The 27,315-nt window shown below is 53.0% G+C and overlaps 8 protein-coding genes across 8 annotated transcripts; 6 read left to right on the forward strand and 2 right to left on the reverse strand.

The window, feature by feature from the left end:
• Positions 1 to 1,107: 1,107 nt before the first annotated feature.
• Positions 1,108 to 5,761, forward strand: PSV08DRAFT_374832 (extracellular serine-rich protein; the record flags this gene model as incomplete). The annotated part of the gene is made up of 7 exons (XM_014222328.2): positions 1,108 to 1,607; positions 1,743 to 2,417; positions 2,469 to 2,924; positions 2,978 to 3,103; positions 3,156 to 3,424; positions 4,510 to 5,147; positions 5,315 to 5,761. The coding sequence occupies 7 exons, from the start codon at positions 1,108 to 1,110 to the stop codon at positions 5,759 to 5,761; spliced, it is 3,111 nt and encodes a 1,036-aa protein (XP_014077803.2).
• Positions 5,762 to 6,955: 1,194 nt separating this feature from the next.
• PSV08DRAFT_338214 (uncharacterized protein) lies at positions 6,956 to 7,650 on the forward strand. The gene has a single exon (XM_066092759.1). The coding sequence runs from the start codon at positions 7,012 to 7,014 to the stop codon at positions 7,228 to 7,230; it is 219 nt and encodes a 72-aa protein (XP_065947998.1). The 5' UTR covers positions 6,956 to 7,011; the 3' UTR covers positions 7,231 to 7,650.
• Positions 7,651 to 10,725: 3,075 nt separating this feature from the next.
• Positions 10,726 to 12,687, forward strand: PSV08DRAFT_366319 (uncharacterized protein). Its single transcript, XM_014222331.1, has 3 exons — positions 10,726 to 11,711; positions 11,763 to 12,015; positions 12,075 to 12,687. Exons 1-3 carry the CDS (start codon positions 10,806 to 10,808, stop codon positions 12,323 to 12,325), a joined length of 1,410 nt encoding a protein of 469 aa, XP_014077806.1. The 5' UTR covers positions 10,726 to 10,805; the 3' UTR covers positions 12,326 to 12,687.
• Positions 12,688 to 13,142: 455 nt separating this feature from the next.
• PSV08DRAFT_374834 (uncharacterized protein) lies at positions 13,143 to 15,962 on the forward strand (the record flags this gene model as incomplete). Its single annotated transcript, XM_014222332.1, has 5 exons — positions 13,143 to 13,245; positions 13,620 to 14,147; positions 14,204 to 14,913; positions 15,087 to 15,883; positions 15,947 to 15,962. 5 exons carry the CDS (start codon positions 13,143 to 13,145, stop codon positions 15,960 to 15,962), a joined length of 2,154 nt encoding a protein of 717 aa, XP_014077807.1.
• Positions 15,963 to 16,873: 911 nt separating this feature from the next.
• Positions 16,874 to 19,682, reverse strand: PSV08DRAFT_412802 (GTP-binding nuclear protein). The gene is made up of 8 exons (XM_014222333.2): positions 19,434 to 19,682; positions 19,308 to 19,380; positions 18,927 to 19,255; positions 18,749 to 18,876; positions 17,920 to 17,968; positions 17,706 to 17,798; positions 17,490 to 17,643; positions 16,874 to 17,435 (listed from the first exon to the last, which is right to left on the reverse strand). Exons 1-8 carry the CDS (start codon positions 19,587 to 19,589, stop codon positions 17,098 to 17,100), a joined length of 1,320 nt encoding a protein of 439 aa, XP_014077808.2. The 5' UTR covers positions 19,590 to 19,682; the 3' UTR covers positions 16,874 to 17,097.
• Positions 19,683 to 20,421: 739 nt separating this feature from the next.
• Positions 20,422 to 24,110, forward strand: PSV08DRAFT_211224 (uncharacterized protein; the record flags this gene model as incomplete). Its single annotated transcript, XM_014222335.2, has 3 exons — positions 20,422 to 21,498; positions 21,550 to 21,906; positions 21,957 to 24,110. 3 exons carry the CDS (start codon positions 20,422 to 20,424, stop codon positions 23,745 to 23,747), a joined length of 3,225 nt encoding a protein of 1,074 aa, XP_014077810.1. The 3' UTR covers positions 23,748 to 24,110.
• Positions 24,111 to 24,474: 364 nt separating this feature from the next.
• PSV08DRAFT_405650 (ribosome maturation protein) lies at positions 24,475 to 25,378 on the forward strand. Its single transcript, XM_014222337.2, has 3 exons — positions 24,475 to 24,741; positions 24,903 to 25,026; positions 25,088 to 25,378. Exons 1-3 carry the CDS (start codon positions 24,578 to 24,580, stop codon positions 25,142 to 25,144), a joined length of 345 nt encoding a protein of 114 aa, XP_014077812.1. The 5' UTR covers positions 24,475 to 24,577; the 3' UTR covers positions 25,145 to 25,378.
• PSV08DRAFT_366325 (uncharacterized protein) lies at positions 25,368 to 27,187 on the reverse strand. Its single transcript, XM_014222338.2, has 2 exons — positions 26,867 to 27,187; positions 25,368 to 26,802 (listed from the first exon to the last, which is right to left on the reverse strand). The coding sequence occupies exons 1-2, from the start codon at positions 27,138 to 27,140 to the stop codon at positions 25,583 to 25,585; spliced, it is 1,494 nt and encodes a 497-aa protein (XP_014077813.1). The 5' UTR covers positions 27,141 to 27,187; the 3' UTR covers positions 25,368 to 25,582.
• Between the last annotated feature and the right edge of the window lie 128 nt (positions 27,188 to 27,315).

Consider the following 27,315-nt stretch of genomic DNA (forward strand, 5'->3'; position numbering starts at 1 on the left):
GGCCTGGTGAGCACGAAGCCTTTGGGCCGGGCAAAGGCAAAAGCATGGACATAGTGCACTAGCGGGATTATAGTGGCCAGATTCATCTATCCCGGACACGACCGGGGACTGCAACCCGACCAAAGCGGGATCCTAGGTTCGGCGACGGTGGATCTTGGTGGCGACGTGGTAAGAGTGGTGGACAGGAGGAGCTGTCCGTGGCGAGGCTGACATGTCAGGGTTTCCCTCACCCTGGTCTGTGCGCGCTAAATTTGGCTCTCCACTTGTAGCGTCCCGCCCGGCAGGCCTTTTAGCCTAACCTCCTCCACACTACGACGTTAATATCAGACTTCATCTAATATGGCACTCGCTCCGGCCTTGTCTCCGGCGCTCATGCAAGGCAATGCAACAGGCTCTTGCCCTGGCCCTGACCCTGGCCCGATCCACCACAGGCTGACTGCAGCCAGGCGCCTGCTGGGACAGCAGGCACACACCACTAAGGTAGACACTGGCCAGGGATCTCCTCAACATACGGCGGCTCTCTCCACCCGCTTACGTATAGTACGTGCCCGCACCCCTGGTCCTCTATTGTCACTACAGCCTGAGCACATAGTAGCAATATCTTCAATCTCGCTCTGCTAAACTGCCCCGGTAAGTACCCAGCGACCTGGTTGAAACCAAAGCCGAGAGTTGAAGCGTGATCCTACAATGTGCTTGTCCTTCACGATCCACAGCGGCGTCACGGCACTTTCACTTGGCATCAGCCTTCTCTCCTCAACCGGCATCACCTGAGGAGTTGGCAATAGTGTGCTGGCCAAGGTTAATAGTACGCCCCATTTCATGTCAGCAAGCTCCTCCCCGGTTTTACCACCTCCACGATTTTTGGAGGCGTCAAGCTGAACTCAATGCCGTGGTACGCCTGAGACTAGATTCGACTACACTTCGTAACTTTCAATGTGGTGGAAACAAAAATGGAAAATCAATAGTCCCTAGATCATTTACCGCATCTGGACCGTTATACTAGAGGTGACCTATGGGATAAATTTTGCCGAGCCTTGTTTATTAATATGCCTAGATTCCTCAGAGACAGCCACTTCAAGCATCCATTGTTTCACTTCTTTTTTAATCATGTCGTCCTATTCTCGCTCGTTATTGCGGGCATGCTTAGTCTCCTCTCTTTCTTTCGTGCTGCAACCAGTGTCAGCGTTTGTGGGAAGCGCAACGGTCTCAAGCACCGTTTTGGTCATCGCTCGCGATGCAACTTCCGCGCTTAACAGCGCCTCACTTGGTCTTCAAGGCTATGGCATACCCTATGAGACCCTACTTGTCCCCCAGGCTGGTATCGCCAATCTTCCCCTTCTCAATGCCTCTGCAACAAATGGCAACTACGGTGGTATCGTTGTCGTGGGCGAAGTCAGCTACAACTACAACGACTCGTACCAAAGCGCACTTACAACCGCTCAATGGAACCAGTTGTACGCTTATCAGACCAACTTTGGTGTGAGGATGGTCCGCTTGGACGTCTTTCCTACCACTGAATTTGGTGTTGTTAGCACTGGTGGCAGCTTGGACGATCAACCAGTCACCTTTACCAACACAAGTGCCTTCCCTTCAGCCAATCTCAAGACGTAAGTGCAAAACGACCCCTTTACCCCAATTGCAACAATTTGCAACGATGCCTGCTCAGCTTCCACAAGCGGCGCTGGTGGCAAACGTTGATAGCCAGAAACACGAGGTACACACAGGACTAATCATGATGACAGGGGTGTGCCGATAAGCATTGCTAGCATCTACCATACTCCGGCCAACATCACAAACTCTTCAATTGCATGGGAATTTGCTAGTTTTTCCAATGCCGGTACTGCTGCAGTCATCAACCAGATTGGCGCACGCCAGCAGATGGCATGGTTTCTTCCATTTGCGCTAGATTGGGCGCCATCCAGCAACATTCTGCAACACGCGTGGATCACTTGGATCACCAGGGGCCTCTTCCTTGGTTTCAGGAGAATCTACCTCAACACGCAAGTTGACGACATGTTCCTGGAGACGAGCTTGTACCGTCCAGAAGGCCAAGACTTCCGCGTCACGCCACAGGATCTCACGGCCCACGTGACATGGCAGGCTGCGCTCAACGCAAGGCTGCCCGCGGGATCCGAGTTCTTCATTGAGATTGGCCACAACGGTAACGGTGACATTGAAGCATCTGCATACACGGACCTAGGCCAGACACGCTGCAGCCCTGCCCGGGCTATTGAGTACGCTGATCAGCCTGACGGCAGCCCGGAATACACCAAGCCCATTGGTACCGGCGTGAACATTTGGCCTACGACACCCACTTCATACACCTGGAGTCTTCAGTGTGCCCAGATTGATCCACTTGAGAACTGGTTTGCAGTGACATCGAACCGCGACTCTTTTGCTCATATTTCCCACACATTGTACGTGTACAATTGCTACTAAGACCCTGGCCACTGCTGACAAGACGCTAGCTCACACATGGACTTGACCAATGCCACCTATGCGGACACATCAAAAGAAATTTCCTTCAACAGGGCCTGGCTGAAGCAAGTCGGACTCGACGCTGCTCAGCGATGGAGTACCAAGGGTCTCATTCCACCTGCCATCACTGGTCTGTTCAACGGCGACGCCATCAAGGCATGGATGGACAATGGTATTGCCAATGTTGTTGGCGACAACACCCGCCCACGTCTCCGCAACAACCAGAGCTCGTTCTGGCCATTGGCCACGACGACGTCGTTCAATGGGTACGCTGGGCTGAACATCATGCCACGTTGGGCTACTCTGATTTACTACAACTGCGATCTCCCTGCCTGCACTACGCAGGAATGGATTGATACGTCTGCTGGCGCTGGTACATTCGACGATCTATTGGACAATGCCCGGGATACTGCTATACGCAATCTTTTTGGGCTGCACTGGGATCCGTGAGTTCTCCGCTCGTGTCCGCTTGGAGAAAGTTTACTGAGACATCACGCAGGTACATGTTCCACCAGGCTAACATGCGGGTTGCTGACGTGCCAACGACGACTATTAATGGCAAGACTGGCCAATTCTCGCTACTCATGTCGTGGCTCGAGGTTGTGACCAGTGAGATGACACGCTTGTACGTCAATCATGGCCGCATTCGATTAAGCAATGCTGACACACCTCTCTAGGACGACCTGGCCCATGAAGACGCTTAAGCATGACGACATGGCCCAGCAATTCCTGAACCGGCAGACGCGCGATCTGTGCAGGCCCAGCATGACCTGGAAGACATCGGCCAATGGCGCAAGCATCGAGTCTGTGAGCGTGTTCACGGCAGGCGGCAACACGTGCGGTACAACTATTCCAATCACGGTGCCAGGGTCGGTAGCAGACTCAACTGGCGCAACCAGGGAGCAGCTAGGCAGTGATCCCTTGACGCTGTGGGTGTCTATGAGTGGTGCGAGCAGGACGTACAGGCTCTCTTCGGCATTGCCTCTCTAGGAGGAGTGGCCGTCTTCCAATACTTGTTTGCATTGTTAGTGATTACATTATGGCCACAAATGTCTAATAGGAATGCTTGAACACAATACTCGCAAGTGCTCTGAGTGGGTCCCTTAAAAGAAAAACCGAAAGGTATATGCCGCCTTACGATGCGATGCTACATGTTTGCTTTTTACTGGAGTGGCGTTAGCGTAGCCTTGCAATGGCTGGCCGGGAGTTTAAGCGGTCAGCATTTCAGGCTGGCCGCCAAGTCGCTTCGCTGTTCCAGCCACCACACAAAGACGGGGGTCGAGTATTGAATACGTCGTGTCCCCGGGACGTTGTTGTGTAGCGCCCCGGTCCGTCTGAACGACAGGCGCCACTCTGAAACTGCTAATGCATGCTTGGACGTGGTTCACTGAAGTGGCTGTCAGCTCCGTTGACCGCACTTCCTGACGGCGTGCCTTACTATACCCAAGGTCCGCATGTGGCAATGTATCCTGTGCGACAACGATGGCGTGCTACCCTCCACCCGCTCCACCAACCGGAACCACTTCCCCGGCTTTGCACCAGCCACACGCGCTACCATCACGGCAGCCCAGGCGTTATTCCGTCTCCAGCTAGGATCGTGTTTTATTTAACATCCTTTATATTAACTACATATGCACCTTGCATCCCTCAGCCGCAAGTGCCGAACAAGAAAAAGGTCTCACGTCGCGACTGCGCCGCTAACGCCGCGTCTCCCTTTTTTTCCTCTTACTCTGCAAACCATGCAGAGTGTTGGCCTGGGGTTGCATCTCAAGAGCTGAACGAAGGCTGTTCCGTATGGCGGCGTGATGCTATTGGACTTACGGGCCAACTTCAATAAAAAAAACAACTTAGTTGGCTGTGTCCCCTTCCATCGTGACAACACATTCCATTTTCTATACGCGCTGCGCCACCCCTTGCAAACTCTCTTGTGCTATACGCTGAGCCCCCGGGGCGCCTAAAAGTTCTCGGCTAAAGCGTCACCAACGGAGTACTACAACTCTGTAGTCCCCCATCCGAGTAGAAGAAACAAAGCAAACAATCCAGGGACGAAGAGAAGAGAAGGAAAAAAAAGAAAGAAAACAGAGAAAATAATCATGGACGTCAAACCCACAGCGACAACGCGGTCGCGCCGCCGCAAGATCCTCTGCATCGTGCTCCCCCTCGTCATTGTCATTGTCCTCGCCCTCGCCCTCGGTCTAGGACTAGGACTAGGCCTCAACTCTGGCGGCGACGACGACGATAATAACAACAACGGTGGCAGCACGCCTCTCCCCTCCCCAAACAATACCCTTACCTGGACCCCCTCGGTCGCCTCAACCTGGCAAATCATCCTCAACCACCCACCAGACGTCTCCTCCAACAACGCCCTCACCCCCAACGTCAGCGTCTATGACATCGACCTCTTCGACACGCCCAAATCCACAATCGACACGCTGCACGCTCAGGGAATCAGAGTGCTGTGCTACTTCAGCGCTGGCAGTTACGAGGACTGGCGCACCGACGCCAAGGACTTCAAAGATACCGATCTAGGCAAGCCCCTTGATGGGTGGGCCGGTGAAAGATGGATTGACCTCAAGAGCGACAATGTGCGGGCTATCATGAAGACGAGGATACAGTTGGCCAAGGAAAAAGGGTGTGACGGGGTAGATCCCGATAACGTCGATGGTTATGTGAGTTTTGTTTTTTTTATTCTCTCTTTTCTCTACCTCACAACCACCACTTCTTTACCATGTTACCAAGCCACACAAAAAAAAAGTTGGAAAGGGTGCTACAAGGGGGGGGGGGGGGGAAACGAGTATGACTACAAAAATTGCTAACGGAGAAATTTAAAAAAAAGCAAAACGACAACGGCCTCGGTCTCACCCCCGCCGACTCCATCGCCTTCATGCAATACCTATCCAACATCACGGCGCCGCTGAACCTCGCACTCGGCCTCAAGAACGCCGGCGACATCGTCACCACGGTACTCCCCGTTGTGCACTTCTCCGTCAACGAAGAGTGCGTCAAATACAGCGAGTGCGCCGAATTCGCGCCCTTCATCGATGCGGGGAAACCCGTATTCCACATCGAGTATCCGGATGGCGCGGGTGCTGCGCAGGGATTGCGCGCAAACGTGCTGACCGACTACTGTGCAAAGAGTGGCAAAGGCGCGGGCAGCGACAGGTTTAGCACCGTCCTAAAGAAGATCGAGCTCGATGGCTGGGTCGAGTATTGCGATGGCAGTGTCGATGTTACTAATGTCAGTGAGGCCGTGGGTGGCGGCCGGAATAATTCTTCAAGCTGAGCTAAACTAGAAAACGTAATGTATGTACTTGTAAACTGGGATAATGCCTTCAATTTCTCCTCGTTCTTACTATGGCTTTTGCCGTTTATCGATCACGATCTATTCTCTCTTTCGATCCATGTGTGTGTGTGTGATGTCCCTTCCGTGTTTTACTTACCAAGTTAGTCTCTTTGGTTTGGTGTCAAACTACTACTACTACTTACTATTTTTAAACATTGTGCGGTACCAAACTTTGAACACTGGAGTAAGGTTGTATACACTAGAGAAGGAACTCCCATGAGACTATTCTCCACCCCCGTCAGTAGTCTCCTTAGTAATCTTACTCGGCGGACTAGAACCAAAAAGTTTCTTCTTCCTTCGTAGCTTTTTTTTGTGTGTGCTTTTCTCGGCTCGCGCCATTTGCTCGTCACTCGCCTCGGACATAATTTACCCGGTCGGTCACAAACCACTTTTTTTTTTGCTTCTTCATACACTACATGATCATAATTACACAAAATTGGGTTTATCGTTCAATGAGTCGCGTAGCGACAATGCTTCTTCATCATCATTTCCTCCACTTCCCGAGGAAGCGCTGTCTATTGCAACCGACATGCACTTGGGTTTTTTTTTTGCTTCTGTGCACACTACCTAGCCGGCTCTACCGACTCACCATACCCTTGAACATATCGTTGCACCATCTCCCGCATGGCGTGCTTCTCTTGGCACTTTCGACGTGGGCCGTCTTCTTTTCAGCTCGGTCTCTCTTCTCAGCTAGTGTACGTGATATACGAAATCTAGCCTCCGAAGTTGCGTGTTTTGTGCATTTTCAAAGTCCCACGGCATCGATGCTCTGCTGCTTTCTGCCCGAACCGGAGATGGTCTAGCGAGTCTAGCACGGTCTCGATGCCGGACCGCGGCGGTCTTGGGTGTTCGTACGTACGTACAAAGTACAACAATCCGGAAGGCAAGGCCGAGAATCGTGCCGCCGCTCTCGTCCGGCCGGCGCGTATGTACTGTATGTAGTACGTCGAATACGTGTCGGTGTCTAAGAAGAACCGAGAGAGAGAAAAATACCTATACAATGTTTCACGGCAGCTGTGGATCGATGCGCACTACAACACAGTATCCACTACAAGGCTAGAGGATCGATTGACCCCCCTGGAGTCTACTGTAGGCTTGCGGCCGCGATCCGGGGAATCCATGCTCATCCGATATTCCTCTACAGATTTGTTATTACACAGTAGACTCAGGAGCAAGCAAGCACCTGTGACATGGGTGGCATGTGCTGTGTGTCGATCATCCCACTGGTGGAATCAGCCACGGGTCATGTATACATGCCATGCTGCAATTTTGCAGTGATGCATGTAAGTAAACAAACCGTAGGGAAGGTAAGGACTCCCACGCGCCAAGGGATATCTGCCGACCGGTTGAATGTGGCTACAATATCCGGTCTAGCAACTTGTCTACACCGGTCAGAAGCCTGGCGGTAGCTGCGGTCGGCACTCAAGACTATATGCGGATATTGGTCTTTACAGGTACATGGGATTTGTACATATCTGAGACAACGCCACGCGGCCTCATATCGACGTGATCCTCTATATTTAGGGGATTAATGGCATTGTGCAAACCTTGGTTATGGACAAGTAGACGCTCGTCCAATCGTTCAGCACATGCCTCCCACCCATGCTCGCTTTGGGAAACGAAGTGAGGGGGTGATGGCTAGCGAGCAAGGCCTGCAGCACTGGTGTGTGAAAAGCTTCCATTGTGCAAGGCGACCAGGGCCGGTGCTGGCTCCTGGTAACGAGGCGAGGCGCCATCGCACTCACAAAGCCTCACTCGTATTCTTCATGCACCAAGTGCGCCTTCTAGACCCGAGTATCCATTCAGCAATCGAAACACCAAGTCTCGTTACCGATTTTTTCGCAGGCCAATGGGTCCAGTCATACGGCGCTCCACTCAAAGCCTGCTTGAACACGACATACCACAGGACGGCCGATCCACTATTCCGGATGCCCCATACGAGCAGCTGTGGCTGACAGGGGTTGGTGCGGGGCAAAAGATCGGGCCCCTGTTCGTCTTCTTCTCAACGCCTGAACCTGGCAGGCAAAACCAGCGATTCGCACTAAGCACATACAAAATTAGCACATATACATCATGGAAGCAATCCTAATGGTGTGGAGGAGAAGAGGATCGGCAGGCCCTAGTGAGCGGCTTGCAATGGCTCCCGTCATTCGAGGCGAGCGTGTCTATGGAGGGCGTCATCTAAATGTAACTTCGGCTTCATGTTGTAAAAAGGCTAGCCTATATTGACAAGGGGAGCGCTCCCCCGTTGTGCCGAGTGCTTAGCTTGCCCGCTTAGGTGAACGGGCACTACGACTAGCCTTCGGGAAGCTGTCGTTCCCACGCACAACGCATCGCCCACCTGTCTCTACCCAATGGTCTCGTCCAGTGTAGACGTCATATGTAAGCCGGCTGCTCGCTTGCGTTGTCAACTGCTCGAGACCAGGACCTAAACTAAGACTGGCGCAAGAAGCTATTGAAATCCTTCAGAAACAAAAAAAAATGCAACCTGGTACTCAGCTCGGCATCAAATCGGTAGTTTGGACACCCATATGCTGCGTCGGCCAAGCAAGGCTACGCAGAGCCGCCGGCATTCAAGCTTCCGGGAAAACACGAGGAAGCTACGGTATTCTGCCGGGGAAAGGCATGGGGTGTGAACTGTACTGAACTTCCGGTAGCGACTCCTTGTGTGGAAGAATTCATAGATACGAACCGATATAGAACGAGGCTGTAAAATTTCCGCACGGAGATGAGATCCAAGTTGGAATAGAGTGTTGGCGCATGTTTAGCGCATAGGCTAAGGGTTATCAATCTGGCTAAGAACAGCAGGTGGTCTGGGATTAGCTGGCTGTCAGATCTGCCGCCCATGGCCATTGAGCACATCCAATGTTAGTGTGACACTGGGGCTGCTTGACCCCCGTGGGTCATAACAGTTAAGAGTGTGCTGCGTGAAAATCTTTACTGGTTTGGATTCAGCTTCCCGACCAACTAGTTCGAGTCGTCTTTGGAAGTAATCACCCGACGGCCGAGCGGTCCGTCTTGTGTGATGCAATACCTGTTTAGATGGCGAACAGATGCTCTGACGACTCCCTGATCTGCATCAGCTCGTTGGTGGGGTACGACGACAAAGTCATCACGATTGGCCAAGGGTTTTCTTATTTCCACCACAGCTCCAAGTGTGAAGACCAAGACCTTAGCCGCCGGCCGACGCACCTAAATTGATCCTACGGACCGAGGTTTCACTTACACGTGGTGTGCTCGAGGCGACAAGGAAATGTAGCCTTGGTGCAAAAACTCTGGCTTCCCATGTGTGTACCTCTTGGCTGCTCCTGCAAGGCTGTCCAGATCCTAACCCACCCTGCTCAGCTCAACCGGGCGTTAAGGCAATCGACGGACATGGGCAAAATGCTGTCAGACTGTAGTGATCGGAGCTAATAGTGAGTCATTTCCTGCGAAAAAGATGCAGAACTAGTCCAGCAGTGGATTTCCCTATAATGGTAGCAACGGGGAACTCCGAATCGCATAAATGGGCATCGCTCTGGCTTTGGCAATCGTACTGAACTTTTGGTCTCCGGTTTTTGTCCTCTGAGAACCGCCGTCACGAAGCGCGCCCGGACAAAAGGCGTGACTCCGGACTACCTGGAAAGGACCCATCGAGACATCTAGACTGTGATGGAATGGCCAGATCATGGACTGAAGTTGCATTTCAGCCTCGCGCTTATGCAACTGCTGGGAAGCAGGCGAATTGCAAGCTGCGTTGTGTAACCCGACCTCGATTGATGAACGAAATTGGTTCTTCGACTAGAAGAGAGTACGAGGACGCTCAAACAAGGCCTAATCCAGCGATGCTCGGTGTGGCAATACGCATGCTGCAGAGCAAGCTTACCAGAACGGCTCTCCTTTAGCCCGACGCCGTCGCTCAGGGTCTGAGACATGGTTTCTAAATGCGCTGTGCAATCATATGATTGTTGCGTGGAAGCTCCCATCGTCAGACATCCTGCCCAAGACTAATGACAAGTCACACTCGGCCCCGAATTAGAACGAAGTGATGTCATGCGATGCCGAGCTCAACAATCTTGTGCATCACTTTGTTGCGGCGTAAGCGACTGTGCACATGTTTTTTGAGCAGAGCGAGCGGTTCCCAGGGCTGTAGAATACTCTGCATTCTAGGATGCATCTTCTCCGGGCCCACCATGCAGGCTTCCGATTGCGGTAAACTGTGCTTGAAGTTCAGAAGTTCCCTAAACAGGTTAGGTGGGCGGCTACCAGGAGAACGGGAAGGGTTCAAACATGATGTCGAAAGGATTCCATGCCCCCTGCTGGGGGGGTAGGCGTAGATGGGAACAATGACCGAGCTAGACCCATCCATGGCATTAGCTTAGGCACGGCTTACTACCAGCCAATTGCAAAGGATCCGTCCAGCCTCAACAAACCAATCTGGCCCTGTATTTCAAAAGTAGCAACAAAAAAGTATTCATCAGCGTGGCTGGGTGGTGAGCATCTCCACTGCCCTGCAGGCGCTTCAGGGGTGTTGTCGATGGCAAATCCAGCGCCAGCCGCCTGGATGGAAACACTTGGAACTGCGTCCATCGAACTCTTTCTTGCCCAGATGAAGGCAATTTCAGACTCTAGAAGCCGTGGTCGTGTAACCCGCACGGGAACGGCTGGGTATTGCGCATTCGGCGATGCAAATTAGACAGGGATCTTTAGCGATGCAAGAGTATATTCGAAAGAGCTGGACCTGGGGAGACTCCGGCACTCATGAATCGGGATCAAGCGGCCTGGTCGTGCCAAGTAAAGTAGACAATATTGATGGCGCAAAAAAGTCTGGCTTTGACGTGTTCTGCCTAATTCAATGTAAGCTGAGTACCATTAAGACAGAGGTAGCGTATATAAAGATTTTAAGGTTGGCATACCAAGAAGCAGATCAGTAACACGGCAATCACACTCGCTCCTCTTCGCTCCCATTCACTCATTCAACACGCAAAGCGCGTTGCCCGCCGCCATGTCTGCATGCTCCTCACAGTTCTCGGTGTCGCCATCCGCGACACCAGAGATGGTCAGCACACCAGCGACACAAAGCTCTGTGCTTTTCGACGACGACGTAGCAGCGGATCCATTGGACATTGAGGGCGTCGGCTCTTCCTTCATCATGGTTGTTGGCGGATTGGGCTACATTGGCTCCCACACAACACTGGAGCTGCTCAAAGAAGGATACAATGTCCTTGTAATCGACGACCTCAGCAACTCTTACCAAAATGTCCTGGACAGGGTCAAATTCCTTGCCGAGGAGTTCTGCAGGGAACAAGGACGACGACTGCCTGCACTTCACTTTCAGCAATTGGATTATCGAAGTCCGCAGATGAAGATCGTACTGGCCAATTACTCTTCGTATTCCGTCAGCAGCAAACCAGTATCAGCATTAGCCCGTCGCTTCCCGTATACGAATCTGCAGCGAACAGATTCCGGCATCGAAATGGAGACGGATGATCGCCAGGAGCCGGTGATCGAGCGTCGATCCCGGATAACGGGTGTTATCCACTTTGCCGCCTACAAATCTGTCGAAGAAAGCATTCGCACGCCACTGAGGTACTACAGCAACAACGTTTGCGGTCTAGTTGATTTCCTGGGCTTGATCGAGCAATTCGGCATCAAGAACTTTGTCTTCTCGTCCTCGGCTACAGTATATGGTGAGGGTGCCAATTGTGGTGTGCCTCTACGCGAGGAGCTATGCGTGCATCATCCAGAGACTTTTGTCGACGGTGAGGGACGCGAGCGTCAGGTGTTACCGGGTGTCTTGGGTCTCACTTCGCCTTACGGACGTTCAAAATTCATGTGCGAATCCATCCTTGCAGATCTTGCTGTGGCGGATCCGACATGGTCCATCACTGCTCTGAGATACTTCAACCCAGTAAGCCCTCATTCAAGTGACTTTTCAAACGAGAAATGCTAACGGAACAAGGTCGGCTGCCATGAATCCGGAATACTAGGTGAAGATCCACGACAGAAACCAAGCAACCTCATCCCAGTCATTGCCACAGTCATGACGGGAGCCAGGCCGGTGCTGGATATTTTCGGTACCGACTGGAACACTCCTGATGGAACCGCTGTGCGTGACTTCATCCATGTGGTCGACTTGGCTCGTGGTCATATCGCGGCTTTGGCTGCTTCAGCAGCTGGTCGCACAAAGGCTCCATTCCGAACCTACAACCTGGGTAAGCTGCATTTTCGCCTACAGCCCGCCCCTCTAGATGTGGTTGCTAACTCTTTCTAGGCACTGGCAACGGACACACGGTTCGTGAAGTGCTTCACAGCCTGGAGGAGGTGTCTCAACGGAAGATCCCAGCACGGGAAGTCGGACGAAGGGCGGGAGATGTTGGTTTTTGTGTGGCTGAAGTGCAGCGAGCAGAGACTGAGCTGCAGTGGAAGGCTGAGAGGAATCTCAGGGATTGCGCTGGAGATGTGTGGAACTTTACCAAGGGTCGGTGTCCCGATGTGCAAGAAGTTAGTGACGCGCAGTGCTAGTGGGCATGCAGTCCACGCTTGAGAGCTTTCGTAATGGCTTTGGCTAGATTTCCGGACGTTTTTTTTTCGTAGTCATTTTTTTTCTTTGTTGAGGGAAAAGTTTTAGCATTAGCAGCGGGCGTTTGTTTCTTTCCTTTCGCAAACGAGGCGCTTGTTAGCTTTGTACAGATTTGAATACAACTGACGTCAAGTTTATATTTGAAGGCGGATCGTATGGCCTCTCAGCACTCAATGACTGCCTGTCGTGTACTGTATGTGTAACGACGCCACGCCTTTGTGTAGCGCCGCCAAGGGCTGTTGGGAGATTTGGATGGGTGACCTAGCAGCTGCTGTGGCGATTGAGGAAGGGGTTATGGAGGGGGTGAAAGGGAAAAAAGCAACGGCTGGCAGACAAGGGCGGCGGTTTTGCAGTGGCTTTGGCGCACTGCACGTCGCCACGCGAGCAAAAGCGACGAGGATTAGTTTTGGCTGCATGAAACGTAGTGAGGTCAGGCGTGACATGAGCATGTACTATGCGCATATGTACACAGCCATTTCCATTTCCACTTGCAGCCATGCAGCGGGTTGTTTTTGTGCCAAGCGCTGCCAACTTGTCGTTTTCGCGAGGCAGCAAGATAGCAAGATGGCAAGATAGCAAGACGGACGAGACAAGGGCGATGCAGCAATGGGCTGTTTCCGAGATGGATGCGAGGATGAAGATGTTACTCGCCAGTGTATATATGTACGAGCATGCAGGTATGCGTAACGGCGAGGGGCCAAGAGCTGGTGGTTGCAGGCACCGTGAGTGATCTGCAATCGGAGCCAATGGCGGGGCGAGATGGAGCGGCTAGCCCGCGACTCAGCTGGGGACGGTACATACGCTCGCGCCCCCTTTGCGCCCACGCGTGCGAACGAGCGTGAGGGTAGTCGTGGTCGTGGTGGTGAGCTGGAACCGCGGTGTCGTTGCGTGCCCCTCGCAACGGCTTGGCCAGAGAGAGCGAGTGCGCGCGCAGAGGGGGCTCGCATGGCGAGCGCAATGGATAGCAGACGGACAGGCCCTCCGCATGGCCGGAGCCGGGAGAGGGCGGCTGGGCGGGCTGGTAGCGGTGCGGGAGTTGATGGCGGGCTCGCAGTGGGTGCGGCTGCTTGGCGCTAACCCGCAATGGCCGTCACGTGCGGGCCCGTCAACAGTCAAGTCGGTGCTAGCAGCCCGCACCCATTGAACCTCAAACGTCTCTCCATACGCACAGTCGCGCACTCCTGCTGCTGTGTCGCCCACTCGGACGGCTGCTGCTTCGTTGCGACGACACCATAGATCAGAGAGACAAGACGAGCGCGCACAAATCTGCGCCCATGCCTCCTTCCGCCATGCCCATGTCCACCCACGCGACGGCTGGGCAGTCATCCTTCTCTGCGGCCGTCAATGACCCCATCTGGGCCAACCACCAGCCTTTCTCCCCGCCCGACTCGGTGGCCTCTCTTTCGCCCTCACTAGGACTCCATCTGTCGCCTACTTCCAGCATTGCGACCCACTCCGGCAGTGTCGGGACATCCACTCCACCTGCTCAGACGCCTCAGTCGTCCAATGGCAGCAGTGCCGGCTCCAATGCTGGCCTCAAGAGCAGCCAAAAGGCGTCATCCGGGGACCAAGCAAGAGCTTCGGTCGCCGTCGCCTGTGTCCAGTGTCGAAGCAGGCATCTGAAATGCGACGGCGGAGCGCAGTGTTCCCGATGTAGGACCGATAACGTCGAATGTACCTACATCAAGTCACGACGGGGTTGGAAGGGCAAGCGCAAAAACAAGGACGACAATACTGCGCCTGCCGCCCCTCCCGCCGCCCATGGTGAGTACTTTGTTCTTTTGCGGCCGCCACATCGTCTTCGCCTCTAACACTACTAGCACTACCTGCTGCTGAGGTTGCCGCCAGCAATGGTCGCATGTCCTCGCCTGACTATTCGTACAATGGCGATGTGAACCAACTCAGCCCGTTGCATGGTCTCGGAGTTCGAGCAGCTGCCCCGCCAGTTGCTCAGCTTAACCTCGACGGCACTGCCCGCTTGAACCGCTTCGGTCACCATGGGCCCGAGACGGCCGTCCAGGCATTCTACCATTTCTTCTACAACTCACATCCCTTTTGTTTACCCGAGCCGAGGCTACTCGATATCTTCAAGGACCGCCGGGCTCCTCTTTTGGAATATGCCGTCCAGTTCATTGGCTCAAGTTTCCTGCCTGCCGTTCCTACTGCCATGTACCAGGAGGCACTGGACCGCCAGATCAACACTGGCAACTATTCAAGAGACGGATGGTCGGTGCAAGCAATGCTGCTTTTTGCCATTGGTCTCCATGCTCATAACCAAGTCCCCAGAGCGGCACAGGTCTTCACCATGGCCCAGGACCTGACGCTAGAAATTGGTCTCCACCGTATCGAGTTTGCTTTGATGAATGGCGAAAACGACGCACAGCTTGAGGAGAGTTGGCGGAGGACGTGGTGGTCCATGTACACAGCAAACGGCATGATGACAGCCGTTAACCCGGGCGTGCAATTCAGGCTAAAGGATGTTCAAACAGACGTCCCACTTCCTTGCGAGAACGTCCAGTACTTCTCAGGCGTAAGTCAAGACCCCTGCACTCCGATCTGACCCTTTTCTTGGCAATGCTTCCCTACTTGGTCATGGGCTACTGCACTACTCACTCTTACCGTACATGACCCGCAGCCACCATGCCGTTTTGGACTGCTTTTGTGCATATCCGTAAGACGAAAAGCGACTAACAACGCTCCCAGCGAATACCCTTCCCATCGACTCTACAGGACTATGACGACTCAGCATTCCTGCCGTCGTTGGTCACGTTCAGTTCCTTCACCTACCTCATCGACGCCATCCGAATCCTTGGCAAAGTCTTTGAATGCGCACGTCTCGACTCGACGTTTGAGTACCACGCCGTCGATGTTGTTGATCAGTTCCTGTGCAACTGGCGGCTGCACCTCCCCCAGTCAAAAATAGACATTGTAAACAACGACGGCCACATCGACGAGGTGCTATTTCAAGCGCACATGGTCAATGCAGGCAGCACAATTATGCTGCACCGGCCACGAAGCAACCTAGGATTTGGAAGAGTCGAGGGTGTTAACATTTGCGTGCAACCAGGCCAAGTCTTACTGCCGACGCAGACTCGCGAAATTCACACAGCCAAGTGTCTCACATCGGCCGAAAACATTTCTTCCCTCATCCGTCTACCCGGCAACCTACTCTACCACACGCCCTTCTTCACCTGCGTCGTCGTCATGGCATCCGTAGTCCATCTCTCGTACTGGTCCTTCCTCGTCCCCGACGGCCAAGACGACATCATCAAGCAATCGATCCGTCTGGACGTGGGCACCCTCCAACAATACTCCAACACATGGCCCATTGCCAGTGTAGTCCTTGGCCAAGTCCGAGGTGTAGCACATACACTATTCAACAGCAAAAAGGCCATGGGCATCCATTTGTGGAGCAATATCGACCAGAACGATATCATTCGCAATGTGATTGAAGAAGGAAGTCACGTCCCGCAACAGCAGTATGCACAGTTGATTGCTCCGTAAGTATTTTGCTTGTCTTGCTTGAAAAAGTGAATGCGCCATACTAACCTTTTGACCTACAGCATGTTGAAGTCGTAAACGCGTCTTACACCACCCTAAATGTCCTCATGACCTGGTTTATCCCATCGCGTTCGCCATCACAGATCCTGCCGCGCAAGCGACTTAATTAATGCCATCAACAATGTATTTGTTTCTTATATTTCCTATGCAGTCTCACATCAGAACCTTCCTTTCCATGTCTCTCCCTATGGTTTCCTTTTCTGGGTCAACTTTATTTCGGGGTGTTTTTTTTGGTCTTGCATAACGAATTAACCCAATGTTTGATATACCTTTTTTTTCCCTTTCCTCCCTTTTGTCTTTTTTTTCCGCGTTTTACGCTGGCGGGGGATTGGGTTGTTTCGGACTTTTGTTAACTATATGGAGTTTTTTTTTTAAAGCCTAGGGAGTTGGTTTGGATACGTTGGTTTGGGTTAATGGACACATACAAACATGTGAGAGAGGAACATTGACCAATGTCGGTAGTGTAAGAAATGAACTGAGAAAAAAAAAGCGGGATGATTAGAATCAAAAAAACTAATTTTATTTTTCAAATCACATGGGGATTTCCAATCGTGACATGGAAACGTGAACATTCAGTCAAGAGAAAGAAGAAGAAGAAAAGGTCAAGTGCGACAGGTAGAGCGAGAGAGTAGGAAGAATGACTTGCGTAGCGTCGTCACCCTGTTGGTCACGAGTCTGTTCTTTTCTTTCTTGCTTGTTTTGTTTCGTATACTTCCAGGGGAGCCATTAAAGGAAAATATCAGCAGTGCTTCAAAAAGCAAGAGTAAGGGGTCTAGCCTGAATGCTCTACGCCTGCATCGACGGGCAGGGTTCATGCTGCCAGTACTATTTTTTTCTTCTTCTCTGTCTCTCAAAATCCCTTGGGGAAAAAAGAAACGCCGATTTCAAAACTTGATCATGGTCTCATTCAAAGTCAACATGCGCATTTCAACATGCAAATGGTCTAGAGTTTACTTATTCGTCGAAACGCCGGCTAATCCAGCGCCTCATGTGATCATATTCTGCAGAATCCTCGTCCCAATCCTCCGTCTTCACTAACAATGTTGGAAGCTCCTGGAGCTGCAGATTGTGCAGCTCCAACTCTCATATTCCCATTCGATTCGTGTACCCATTACACTCCTGGCCGTAGCCAGGAGCAAGCTCATGCCCATATCTACAAGTCGGCATCATCCTCATCGGGCAGAGGCATCTGAGCGGCGTTCTCCATCTCCTGTCGGTACTGCTCGAGAACAGCCTGGTCGACGGTAACCTCGGGGGGCGCAAGAGCGGGAGCGGCGACAAAGTCCAAAGACTGGTTGCCGACAAGTTTCCTGGCGAGCCAGAGGAAAGGCTTCTCGAAGTTGTAGTTGGACTTGGCAGAGATGTCGTAGTACTGGAGGTTCTTCTTTCGGTGGAAGGTGATGGACTTTGCCTTGACCTTGCGCTCCTTGACGTCGACCTTGTTGCCGGTCAGGACGATGGGGATGTTTTCGCAGACACGGACCAAGTCACCTGATGGATTGTTAGTTATCGTGTTTAGTGCAGTGGGTTAGTTGCAAAACATACGGTGCCAGTTGGGGACGTTCTTGTATGTGATACGCGAAGTCACGTCGAACATGATGATACCGCATTGGCCGTTGATGTAGTATCCGTCACGGAGACCACCAAACTTCTCCTGGCCTGCGGTGTCCCAGACATCGAACTGGATGGGGCCAAGGTTCTGTTTTTTTTTTTGCGTCGTCAGTAGGGCGCGTGGCGCGGATATGCCATCGGACAACGTACGGTGGTGAAAGCGAGCGGGTGGACTTCGACACCGAGCGTCGCAATGTACTTCTTCTCAAACTCTCCGGTCAAATGGCGCTTGACGAAGGTGGTCTAGGGGGCAGGGCTGTCAGTAAAGGTTACATGGCTGGGTGGTACGCAAGCCTTATCGACTGCGCATCCACCTCAATGGGCGGGCTGCTATCGCAACAGCATGCAAAATGGGACGACATACCTTTCCAGTACCACCGTCACCCACAAGCACGAGCTTGAAGGTCGGGCAGCTGGGTTGGGCGGCAGTCTCGGCCATGGTGTGGTTTGTTGTGGCGGAGGGCAAGTGTGGAGGAGACGAGATGCGCAGAGACTGTGGAAGCAAAAAGTGTTAGTTGAAGTCGCACGAGGGCGATGAGCAAAAAGCAGGTCGTGGTGCAGGCTTACGTTGGGCTAAAGAGTGGGGAATGGTGCAGGCGTGTGAAGTGACTTTCCAGAGGGGCAAGAAGAGGTTTTGTTGTGCAAGCTCAAGTGTTGGCCCGCTCCGGGCGGTGTGGATCTCTTGGCGCGCCCTCACCTTCTGCAATTTTGACCTCGCAGGCACAAGGCAGCCCTCTAGGCCGCCGCAGGCTCCCTCTGTCTTTGAAATCAAACGGCCCGGCGAACTGTTGGCCATGCAGCCGGAATCTCTTTGATTGATTGATTGATTGATTTATTGATGGATGGACTGGTTTGCCCAGCCTGGCCCCCAGGGCAGAAAACACCGGCTATGGTGCTATTGTAATGCTTGTTGGCCCAAACCCAGTGCGCCACGCAGCAAGCGCTGGCGTGCCGTTGCGACTACATGCTACTCACCCTCCGCCAGCCACCATCCACTGCGACGAGCAAAACGTGCGCGGCCACCCAACCCACAACGGGCCCCTGCCGGGACGTTCACGGACTTGATGGATGCGCGGCGTGCCCTGCGTCTGATACATGTATCTGCTCTGCTGTCCCTGCTGAGTCTGCTGTAGAGCCCAAATGCCCCTGACGTCATTCCCAGCCATGCTCACGCCTCTCGCCTCTCGCCTCACATGGGCAGCAGGTGGCAGCCCAGCAGCCCTCGCCCACCCCAATTCCTTCGCGGGGTGAGTTGCATTTGCACACTCTCTGCGGGGCCGCCCGAGACATTTGGTCGCAACGCCTTCACGGCAATGGGCACCTGCAACACGTCAGTCCTGCGCGCACGACAATCGGTAGCATGCCAAGTACCCCTTCGTTCTGCGAAACCACCTCGGCCACCCGCGACAGTCTCTCGTGGTTTGTCCAGTCGATCCAGCCAAACTTGGTTATCGTGTCGCCCACCCGTAGCCCTGCTGTCTCGGCCGGACTGCCCGCCACCACGCTATTGACCTTTGCAAACGGTGCCTCGAGAGTCGCAGGCGGAGCGTTGGCTTCTGGCTGTGTCTGGCTCGCCGCTGCCGGGTTGTTTGCCTGCTCTGCCAGGCGTGCGTGGTGTTCGTGGAGGCCCTTTTCGATGCGCGACATGAGGTCCTTGTAGTCGTTCTTCAGCCATATGATGCGCGCCCGCGTCGTCCGTACTGGAGGCAGGTCAGCGACGAAACTACCATGGGCACGGCGCGCGTAGCCTACTCTGGGCGACGTCAATGTCACTGCGCGGGAAGCCATCGAGCGTCGTTAGGCCGGTACTCATGCGAACGCCATGCTGCAAGCAACGATCAGATGATGACTAGGCGGCGACATGCTTCTCGTGCGTACCGAATCCAGCACCTGGCCTAGAGCCTTGAGCTCTGCTTCGACGCGGTCTTTTTCTGCGATGAGCTCCTGCAGCGACAACTGCTCCTTGGGGACTCCGTTTGAATGGCCCGACGAGGTTGGGCCCGACGACACTGTGGGCGCGTGGATGTCGTCCATGATGGCTGGCTGCTGGCTGCGAGCTGGGGCGCTTCGGTGCTGGAAATCTGCCTGGCGCCCTCTGCCACGAATTGTTGTGCTGCTAGTCGGCAGGCAGAGTAGTACTTGCAGACAAAGTGGGGGAGGCGAGGGGGGCTCAGGGTGCGGGGCAGCGGCAGCCACAGCCACGGACTTTGATGCCGGCCATCCATCACCATGGCGCCTCTTGGACGCTCACGCAATCCGTGGTCCAGCCTGCAAAGCCCCGTCACGTGCACACCGTCTGCACCCACTGCACCCACTGCACCCGGCTTGCAACATGCTGCTACGTGAGACAGCACCGCGCGCACAGAGGCAGCGACACCGCCCGGGGCCACGGCAGCCCGCAGTGGAAGGGGTGCCAGCAGGTCGGCGTGCCACTCGTGCCCGTCGCCCGTCGCTCCTGCCGTCATGATGCTTTTGCAACTCCTCCCACACAGGCGAAAAGCAACGAGGCCGGCCCGCTAGTCGCATCTCGAAACGTGGTCCACTACGCGTCCCCCGGCTGTGTCTGTCCATGGCTCCCACCTTCCTGCCTCTCCAACTCGCCATACCTGCTCACGAGATCGTCGCTTGCTCATAAGACGCTCGCCTGCTTCGGCCTCACCCATGTGCACCTACCTTCCCAGCCTGCCTCTTCGCCTTTCCCGTACAGTGGCTGTTTCCAGCATGCTTGGGCCACCTGTCCGCCCTCTCTGCTCCTCACTTGTCTCTCCCCAGGCCACCGTCGTTGGATGCAGTAGTTCTTATCTCATGCTGCTTCAACCCTCCATGCGCCCCCTGTCACAGTGCCAACCACTACAACGCTGTTGAGATGGCCTATGTGCTATCGCTCCGCCCTCAGAGCCCCCTCAAGCGTTCCTTTAGCGATAACCCATATCCAAATCCCTGCTCGCCTTTTGACGACACTCTCCATGCACCACTGACCCATGCCACGCTCCGCAACGGCTCGGCCCGTTCTTTCTACTCCCTGAGAGACAACAGAGCCGCTGGTCGAGCCCATGCCGATGAGAATGCGCCACCCCTAGCCTCCCAGTCACTGCTCGACCTAGCTTCTGAGAAGAGGATTTACCCAGTTACCACTGCACGTGTTGTGGATGAGCCACGGAAGCGAAACTGTGGCCACGATCGACCGCCACCATCCTTCTGCCAGCCAGAACTGCCGTCTCCCTCAGACGGAGAGGATGGCTACAAGTGGCAGCATGTATCAGAGTCTTGTTCCGAGTATGAAACGGCGGATGGAGAAGGTATGGACCTTGACGACGACAGTTCCGATGAGAACAATACACATGCGAACAACTTTGCCGAGACACATCTGTTCAACTTGTACGAAGCCATTCACGTGCCACTACCCACTGACCAGCCTCCCAACGACACTGGAAGCGCAACGCACGAGCAATATCATGGAGCGCCAGCCATATCTCAGGCTTCTTCGCAGCCATTCCGGCGGTGGATGAGTACCCTAAAGCGTCGGCATGCCCAGCGATGGAAAGAAGAGATTATCGACCTACCGCGCTCGTCCATTGACACAGTCAACACCATGTCAGTTGTTTCGCAGCCGCTCGGGCGCATCCCCGAGTCTATACGGCGGGCTAACGGCTCTCTGACCTCTTCAATGGAGTATGTAACCGCGATGAAGTCTACTTCGATAACGGTTGGAAGTACAAGTATCGCTCCTCGCTCCGATGCTGGCCTGCCGAGCAGGGTTCGTTTGGCCAACAGAAGCAGCAACCTCTCTGAAGTTCGCCGATCACTCGACAGTCACCGTGGCGCATTAGGACCTGTGCTGGATGAGAGCGCCTGGCTCCGAGCGCTGCAACGCCGTAAAGTTGTCGAGGAGCTGATTGCTTCGGAAGAGGGTTACATTGCAGATCTCAAAGTTCTAATCAACGTGTGTAGTTCCCCAACTAACATGACTCGGGCTGTCCGCTAACCTATTCAGGACTACTTCATGATTCTTACTGCCCTCCCCACTCTACCAGGACACACCAAATCATCTATACAGCAAAACCTATTTCAGATTCTACAGCTTCATGAGGATCTGCTTGCCGATCTTCATCAGGTTGTCCCTCATGCCGACTTCACAAAGAGTGCAAACCAGGAAGCACTCCCTGCAACAAAAGCCAAGCACATTCGCTTCAACAGTGCGGACGTCACTCCAAGTCGCCTTGCTGACCACAGAGCCACTCGACGGCTCAGACACTCCTTAGAGATAGGAAGGTCTCCGGAATGTAGATCACGTGGACTGGCAACGGATACTGAAACGGCTGGGAATATCGCCAAGATGTTCAACAAACATGTTCGCTATTCATTCAAAATTGAAAAAAAAGCTAAGCTGACAATGTCTAGATGAGACGATTCTTCACCTATGAAGAGTATGGCGCACACTGGACGACCATGTCTCAGGATCTGATGTCCATATGCAAGGGCCTGCATGGCTGGCAAGAGTACGAAAGAGGCATCGAAGCTTTGCAAAAGGTGATTGCTTCGCAGAACAATCGCGAAGCTGGCAGCAGAAAAGCGCTGAGTTTCTCGGACCTTCTCATCAAGCCCATTCAGAGGGTCTGCAAATATCCACTTCTCTTTGACGACTTATGTCGCCATACTCCCGTTTATGACGATCCGGAGGCGCATGCCGAACTTGAGAAAGCCCTCTTTCGTCTACAAGAAACAATCCGCGAAGTGAACAAAGCCAAGGACGATCCTCAAACTCGAAAACTGATTGAAATCACCTGGCAGCTGCAAGATCGGCTCGCGTTCCAAGAACACAAGGTTTCTAAAGCCCTTGTCTTTCGCATGCTCGGCCATGTGCTGCTTTGCGGTGTCCTGCATGTGGCATATCAAACGCCTGATCGTATCAAAGGATCCTACATGGTGTGCGTGTTGTATAGATCGTGTCTGGTACTTGCCACAGCAAGCAGATTCCATACCCCTCTCACTGTTGTCGCCTCAATTGCTCTTGCCAATGCAAGTATCGAAGACGCTGACAATGGTCGTGGGATGCAATGTCATACCGCACCACATACATGGAAGTTTGTGTTCGAGCATGGCCATCGCCTACACGAAATGATCTTGACCGCGTGCTCTTCTGTAGAAGAAGAAGCATGGAAGAATCAGCTTCGTGAGCGCATTGTTTACGAGACGCATGACTTTGTCGAAGGCCAATCCACCATGCAGGACATGTTCACATCCATAACACTGGACCTGAAGTCTATCGGTCCTGTTTTTGGTCATGCAAACAGCTTGGTGCGACGCATGTCGGTTCATCGAGCGGCGACCTTGGGTACCAAGACAAATACGAACCAGGTCATCATCAAGAATACCCAGGCTCAGAAATTTCCTGATTCCTCTCCACCGCTGTCCCCTGGTATGGTTGCGAGATCCCAATCGCACCTATCCCCAAACCACATTCCCGCCCTAGTACCAAGACGAGCCGAGCGCATTCGCCTAGAACACATCCTAGAAGATGTATGGACAAAGGACGCTTTGCCGTTCCCAGGCATGTCAAGTCGGCGAATGGAGAATCAAATCAGAGCATCGGCCAACTCGGTCATGCGGAAACTAAGCATGGCAAGCATTGCCAGTAACTTCTCGCGTCGCTCACCCAGTCTTTCGAACACGAGCAACTCAAAATCAGATGATTCATCCAAAGGCCGAGTTTGCAAGACGCCTCATGGAACTGTACGGTCTCATTCGGTAGCTGAGCGACGACCAGTGCCAGCTGTCGTAGACTTCCACAGCGCCCCAGCAGCATTTCTGCCAACCGACTTTGAAGTAGAAGATCCGCGACCTTCTAGCAGACATCGACGCCTTGCAAATTGTACTGGAGATGCAGGAACAGCGGTTGAGAAGTCTTTACAGGTCAAGCCAAAGAAAGTCCGGCGTCTTTCCAGTCACATGATTGGCATACCGCGGTCGGAATCTGCGAGACGTGCGGTACAGAGAACTTCTTCTCACGAATTAGCAGCAAAAGCATTGCGCGCGGCCCCTCCGCGTGTAGATGCCGAAACGGGCACGGAGAACAAGAAGATGAAGGCGGGACGGATGAAGGGCCGCGAAACCAAGTCGGGTTCACCATGCGCCACCCCTTCGAGGAAATTCTTGAAAAGCAAGAACAGAATATTTAATCTTTTCCGATGACTTTAGATGCGTAATGGTGTGGAGGGTCAGGTTGGATTATGGCGCTTGCAGGTAATGACGGTTGAGGTGCAAAGCGAACAAACTTCTTTCATGATGGAGCTACCACGACCTTACGATACACTACATCCTTGCGGTAATAGCGAGATAAGATATGGATATTACGACCAACCCGATAGACAACGGAATACGCATGACATGATGGCGATCAAATGATATTAATGCAAGGCACCCGCAGGAACCTGAGAATCGGTGGAGATGGCATGACGTCATTGGCTGTGGGCTGTGGGGTTGAGCTGACACGCGATCGTGTGATGGAGGGCTCCATTGCAAAAAGACACGTATATTTGGATAGCAACAACAAGGCTAGAACCAATAACGTCATCTCTAGATACGAAACGTGGCATGATCTTTTTTTCCGTCTTGGTGCATCTGTGTGAGATTCACTTTGGTGAGAGGAGAAAATGAATGTCCATATGGGCGTGTTTGCTTCGGTCGAATGTTGACAATAAGACCCCAAGCCAGCCTACGGCCCCATCGCTCAGCCTCAAGTTCCGGCATGAGCCGCAAGGCTAATCACGGTGTGAGGGCTTGCGTATCCCCATATTTTGACTTTAGCATGCCATGCTTCGAGAACACAGGCCCAAGCTTGGCAATGACGTAGTGTCTCCGGTCATAGCTCACGAGCTTGCTAAATAGCCCCTCCAAAGCTTCCCCTCCATCCACCACCACACTCTCACATAACACACATTCTCAACTCTCGCATTCAAGTTATCTCTCATACTCCATTCAACAACTCTTCTAAACCGATCAAACTCGACACATCAGCAACAATGGCTCGCGGAAACTCACCTCAGACTCAAGTCTTCTACAAGGGTAGCAACGGCGATCTGTTCACCGTCTTCGTCGAGAGCGAGGAGCAGCTTAAGAAGTGGAAGGCCGACAGCAGTATTCCCATGACCGAGGTTGTGGCTGGATGGAAGATTATGGTTCCTGAGTAGGTTCTTCTCTGTGTTCTTGGACTCGGCTCAAAGTGAAGCTCGAGAGTTGTTTGTTCAGCGCCGAACAGGGCCACCTACTGCATGGAGAGCTTCATCGAGCGCTTACATATAGAAATAAAATGTATCATGAACGAATCAGCTAACAGTTCACACATAGACATGGCAAGCAAGGCATCCTCAACACTGCTAGCAAGGGCCAGCTTGAGAACGAGTTTGGCACCAGCAACGAGGATGAGGTCATGAAGAAGATCCTCACCAATGGCAGTGTTCAATCTTCCGAGGTGAGTGGCTCCTTTCTCTCTTTCTTCATAATTTCTGATCGCTAACATGAATGGTACGCAGAACTCGGAACGCATCGGCATCACCAACGAGACTCAGGGCCCACGTGTCGCCCACTAGGCGTGTTCCATCTGGCTTCTTTGAGAAGCAGTGACGATGACTCGACTTCTTTCCACTTCGATATGATATCACGATTTTGCAAGGGCAGCTTGCTCCTGGCCTGAAAGATTGGTCGGCTGGCTGGAAAGGGTACATAGTTTGCAAGATCTGTGCTGAAAAGCCAGACGACTACACCCAATTATTTACACAGCAAATAATTTACGGATGAATGAATGATAATTATCGACATGAAATGAGGCTGTATGAGTCCCAGAACCTGATTAGCATCTATGACATGCATCGTGCAGATTCACTGGGTACTTGGTGTTCAAAACTAATTACAGCAGTGTGACGGCTTCTACAGATACCGCAAATTACCAACCACGTATGTAGTGCACGTGATTTTGTTCTCGTCAAATCTAGAGAGTGAGGGATAGTAGCACACACACACGGCCAATCTCAATAAGAACACTTGCCACAATACCCACAGTCATCAGCCGAGCATGCAGTATAATCCGGCTCGGACCCCGAATCATACTCGCTGCCATAGTACGAATCATACTGCCTGCTCAACCTAAAACCCCCATCCTCATCATCATCACCAAATCCATTATCAACCGGAGAATCCGCACGCCTCCCACCCTCATGCTTCCCATTATCCTCCCACCTCTCTCTCAACCACGACGGCAACGCCCCCTTCGCCTCCCCAAACTGCATCCTGACCTCCAACCTCTCCTTGCCTGGACAATAAACCTCTAACAACGTCTCCTTCGCACCAACGGGACTCTTCTCGCGCGCAATCGCGACCAACTTCCCCAACAAGCCCGCGAATTTCTTGATGCCAAGCTTGTTTTCAGTGGCCCAGTCGCGGACCTCTGGTTCGATGTTCTGGACGGAGATGTCGGTGAAGAGGCCGGCGCCGTCGTGGTATGCGGTAATGAAGTTTGGGATGCGTTTGAGCCAGAGTTGCGGGTAGATGTCTGTCATGTCTATTTTCTTGCCGTGTTTGCCGGAGCGGGTTTTGAGGTCGAAGAGGGCGGTTTGAGGGATGATGGTAGGGGTGGTGGTGGAGGAGGAGGAGGTTTTGATGGTGAGTTTGGGGGTGGCGGGGCGGGAGGGGATGCTGAGGTCTTGGAAGGCGAGGATGAGGTCTTTCTCCGAGTCGTTGTTGTCGGAGTCGGAGTCGGAACGAGGAAGTGGAGTGGTGTCTTCGAAGGAGGGATCGGGGATGTAGCCGTCGCTTTCGAAGCGGAGGAGATGGGTTAGGCCGCCGAATTTGTAGCGGATGATGCGTTGGTGGGAGATGGAGTTCTTGGGGTCGCTCCAGGTGGTGTAGGCTTCAGGGAAGGTATGGCCGTAGCCTCGCACGCCTTCGATGAGTTGCTTGGGGTCGTTTTCTTTGCGGATGAGGAAGACGGTGCGGTTGATTACTTGCAGGTTGAAACGGAAGGGTTTGTCGATACCGCGGGCGAAGCGGAGGAGGTTTCCTAGTGTGCTGCCGCAGGCAAAGATGTCGATGTCATCAGTGCAGTAGTAATTGTCTTGTTCGAGCACGGCGTGGACGGCGGGTGCCATGGGGTAGGAAGGATCTTTTGCGGCGTTCAGATCGCGGAAGTATTGGCCGTTGTCCTCTTTGAGGCGTTGTGCTTCTGCGAGAGGCGTCCATTGTGGGGGTTTTCCTGGGGTAAGTTTAAAGTTAGACAAAGATGGACACTGAAGATGATCACATGAAGTTAGACCTGCCTGGTACGACAATAGTAGGGTTTTTGTCGTCTGTCCAGTTGTAGGATGAAACGTACTCGCAGCCAGATATCTCGATAGAATGTGAGGTAGTGCTCGTTCCCACTTTTAGGTCTGACGCGCTGATCGTCCCGATGAGATCTCCAAGAGGGTGTTTCTTAAGATCAGGTTTCGGCTGTTCCCTGGGCTTGTTGAAATTTGGATATCTATTGCCTCGGCCTTGCCCTCTACGTGGAGCAAAGCCGCCTCTACTGCTGGTGCCTGTGAATGGATTCATCGTGGCAGTGTTTGAAATAGGATCAAAGAAAGGATGAAATAAATGCTGGGTTGTTATGCTGGCCAGGAATTGGGTCCTGAATTCAAGGATTTTTCCCAGAAAGATGGCGGCAAGCTGCTCTTAATCAGTTCATGCTGCCTGGACAAGGCTGAGGCATTTGTGGCGTGGTTTGCTC

The sequence above is a fragment of the Bipolaris maydis genome (assembly GCF_028858645.1).
Source record: "Bipolaris maydis strain C4 unplaced genomic scaffold PSV08scaffold_17, whole genome shotgun sequence".
NCBI classification, from domain to species: Eukaryota; Fungi; Ascomycota; class Dothideomycetes; order Pleosporales; family Pleosporaceae; genus Bipolaris; species Bipolaris maydis.

Coding starts and splice junctions, on each gene's coding strand:
- PSV08DRAFT_338214 (XM_066092759.1), top strand. CDS start 7,012: ATGGGTGGCATGTGCTGTGTGTCGATCATCCCACTGGTGGAATCAGCC.
- PSV08DRAFT_366319 (XM_014222331.1), top strand. CDS start 10,806: ATGTCTGCATGCTCCTCACAGTTCTCGGTGTCGCCATCCGCGACACCA. Junction 11,712..11,762: donor CTCTGAGATACTTCAACCCA/GTAAGCCCTCAT, acceptor TAACGGAACAAG/GTCGGCTGCCATGAATCCGG. Junction 12,016..12,074: donor ATTCCGAACCTACAACCTGG/GTAAGCTGCATT, acceptor AACTCTTTCTAG/GCACTGGCAACGGACACACG.
- PSV08DRAFT_412802 (XM_014222333.2), bottom strand. CDS start 19,589: ATGGACGACATCCACGCGCCCACAGTGTCGTCGGGCCCAACCTCGTCG. Junction 19,256..19,307: donor TGACATTGACGTCGCCCAGA/GTAGGCTACGCG, acceptor ACCTGCCTCCAG/TACGGACGACGCGGGCGCGC. Junction 17,436..17,489: donor GAACGTCCCCAACTGGCACC/GTATGTTTTGCA, acceptor ACAATCCATCAG/GTGACTTGGTCCGTGTCTGC.
- PSV08DRAFT_405650 (XM_014222337.2), top strand. CDS start 24,578: ATGGCTCGCGGAAACTCACCTCAGACTCAAGTCTTCTACAAGGGTAGC. Junction 24,742..24,902: donor TGGAAGATTATGGTTCCTGA/GTAGGTTCTTCT, acceptor GTTCACACATAG/ACATGGCAAGCAAGGCATCC. Junction 25,027..25,087: donor GCAGTGTTCAATCTTCCGAG/GTGAGTGGCTCC, acceptor AATGGTACGCAG/AACTCGGAACGCATCGGCAT.
- PSV08DRAFT_366325 (XM_014222338.2), bottom strand. CDS start 27,140: ATGAATCCATTCACAGGCACCAGCAGTAGAGGCGGCTTTGCTCCACGT. Junction 26,803..26,866: donor CCCTACTATTGTCGTACCAG/GCAGGTCTAACT, acceptor AACTTACCCCAG/GAAAACCCCCACAATGGACG.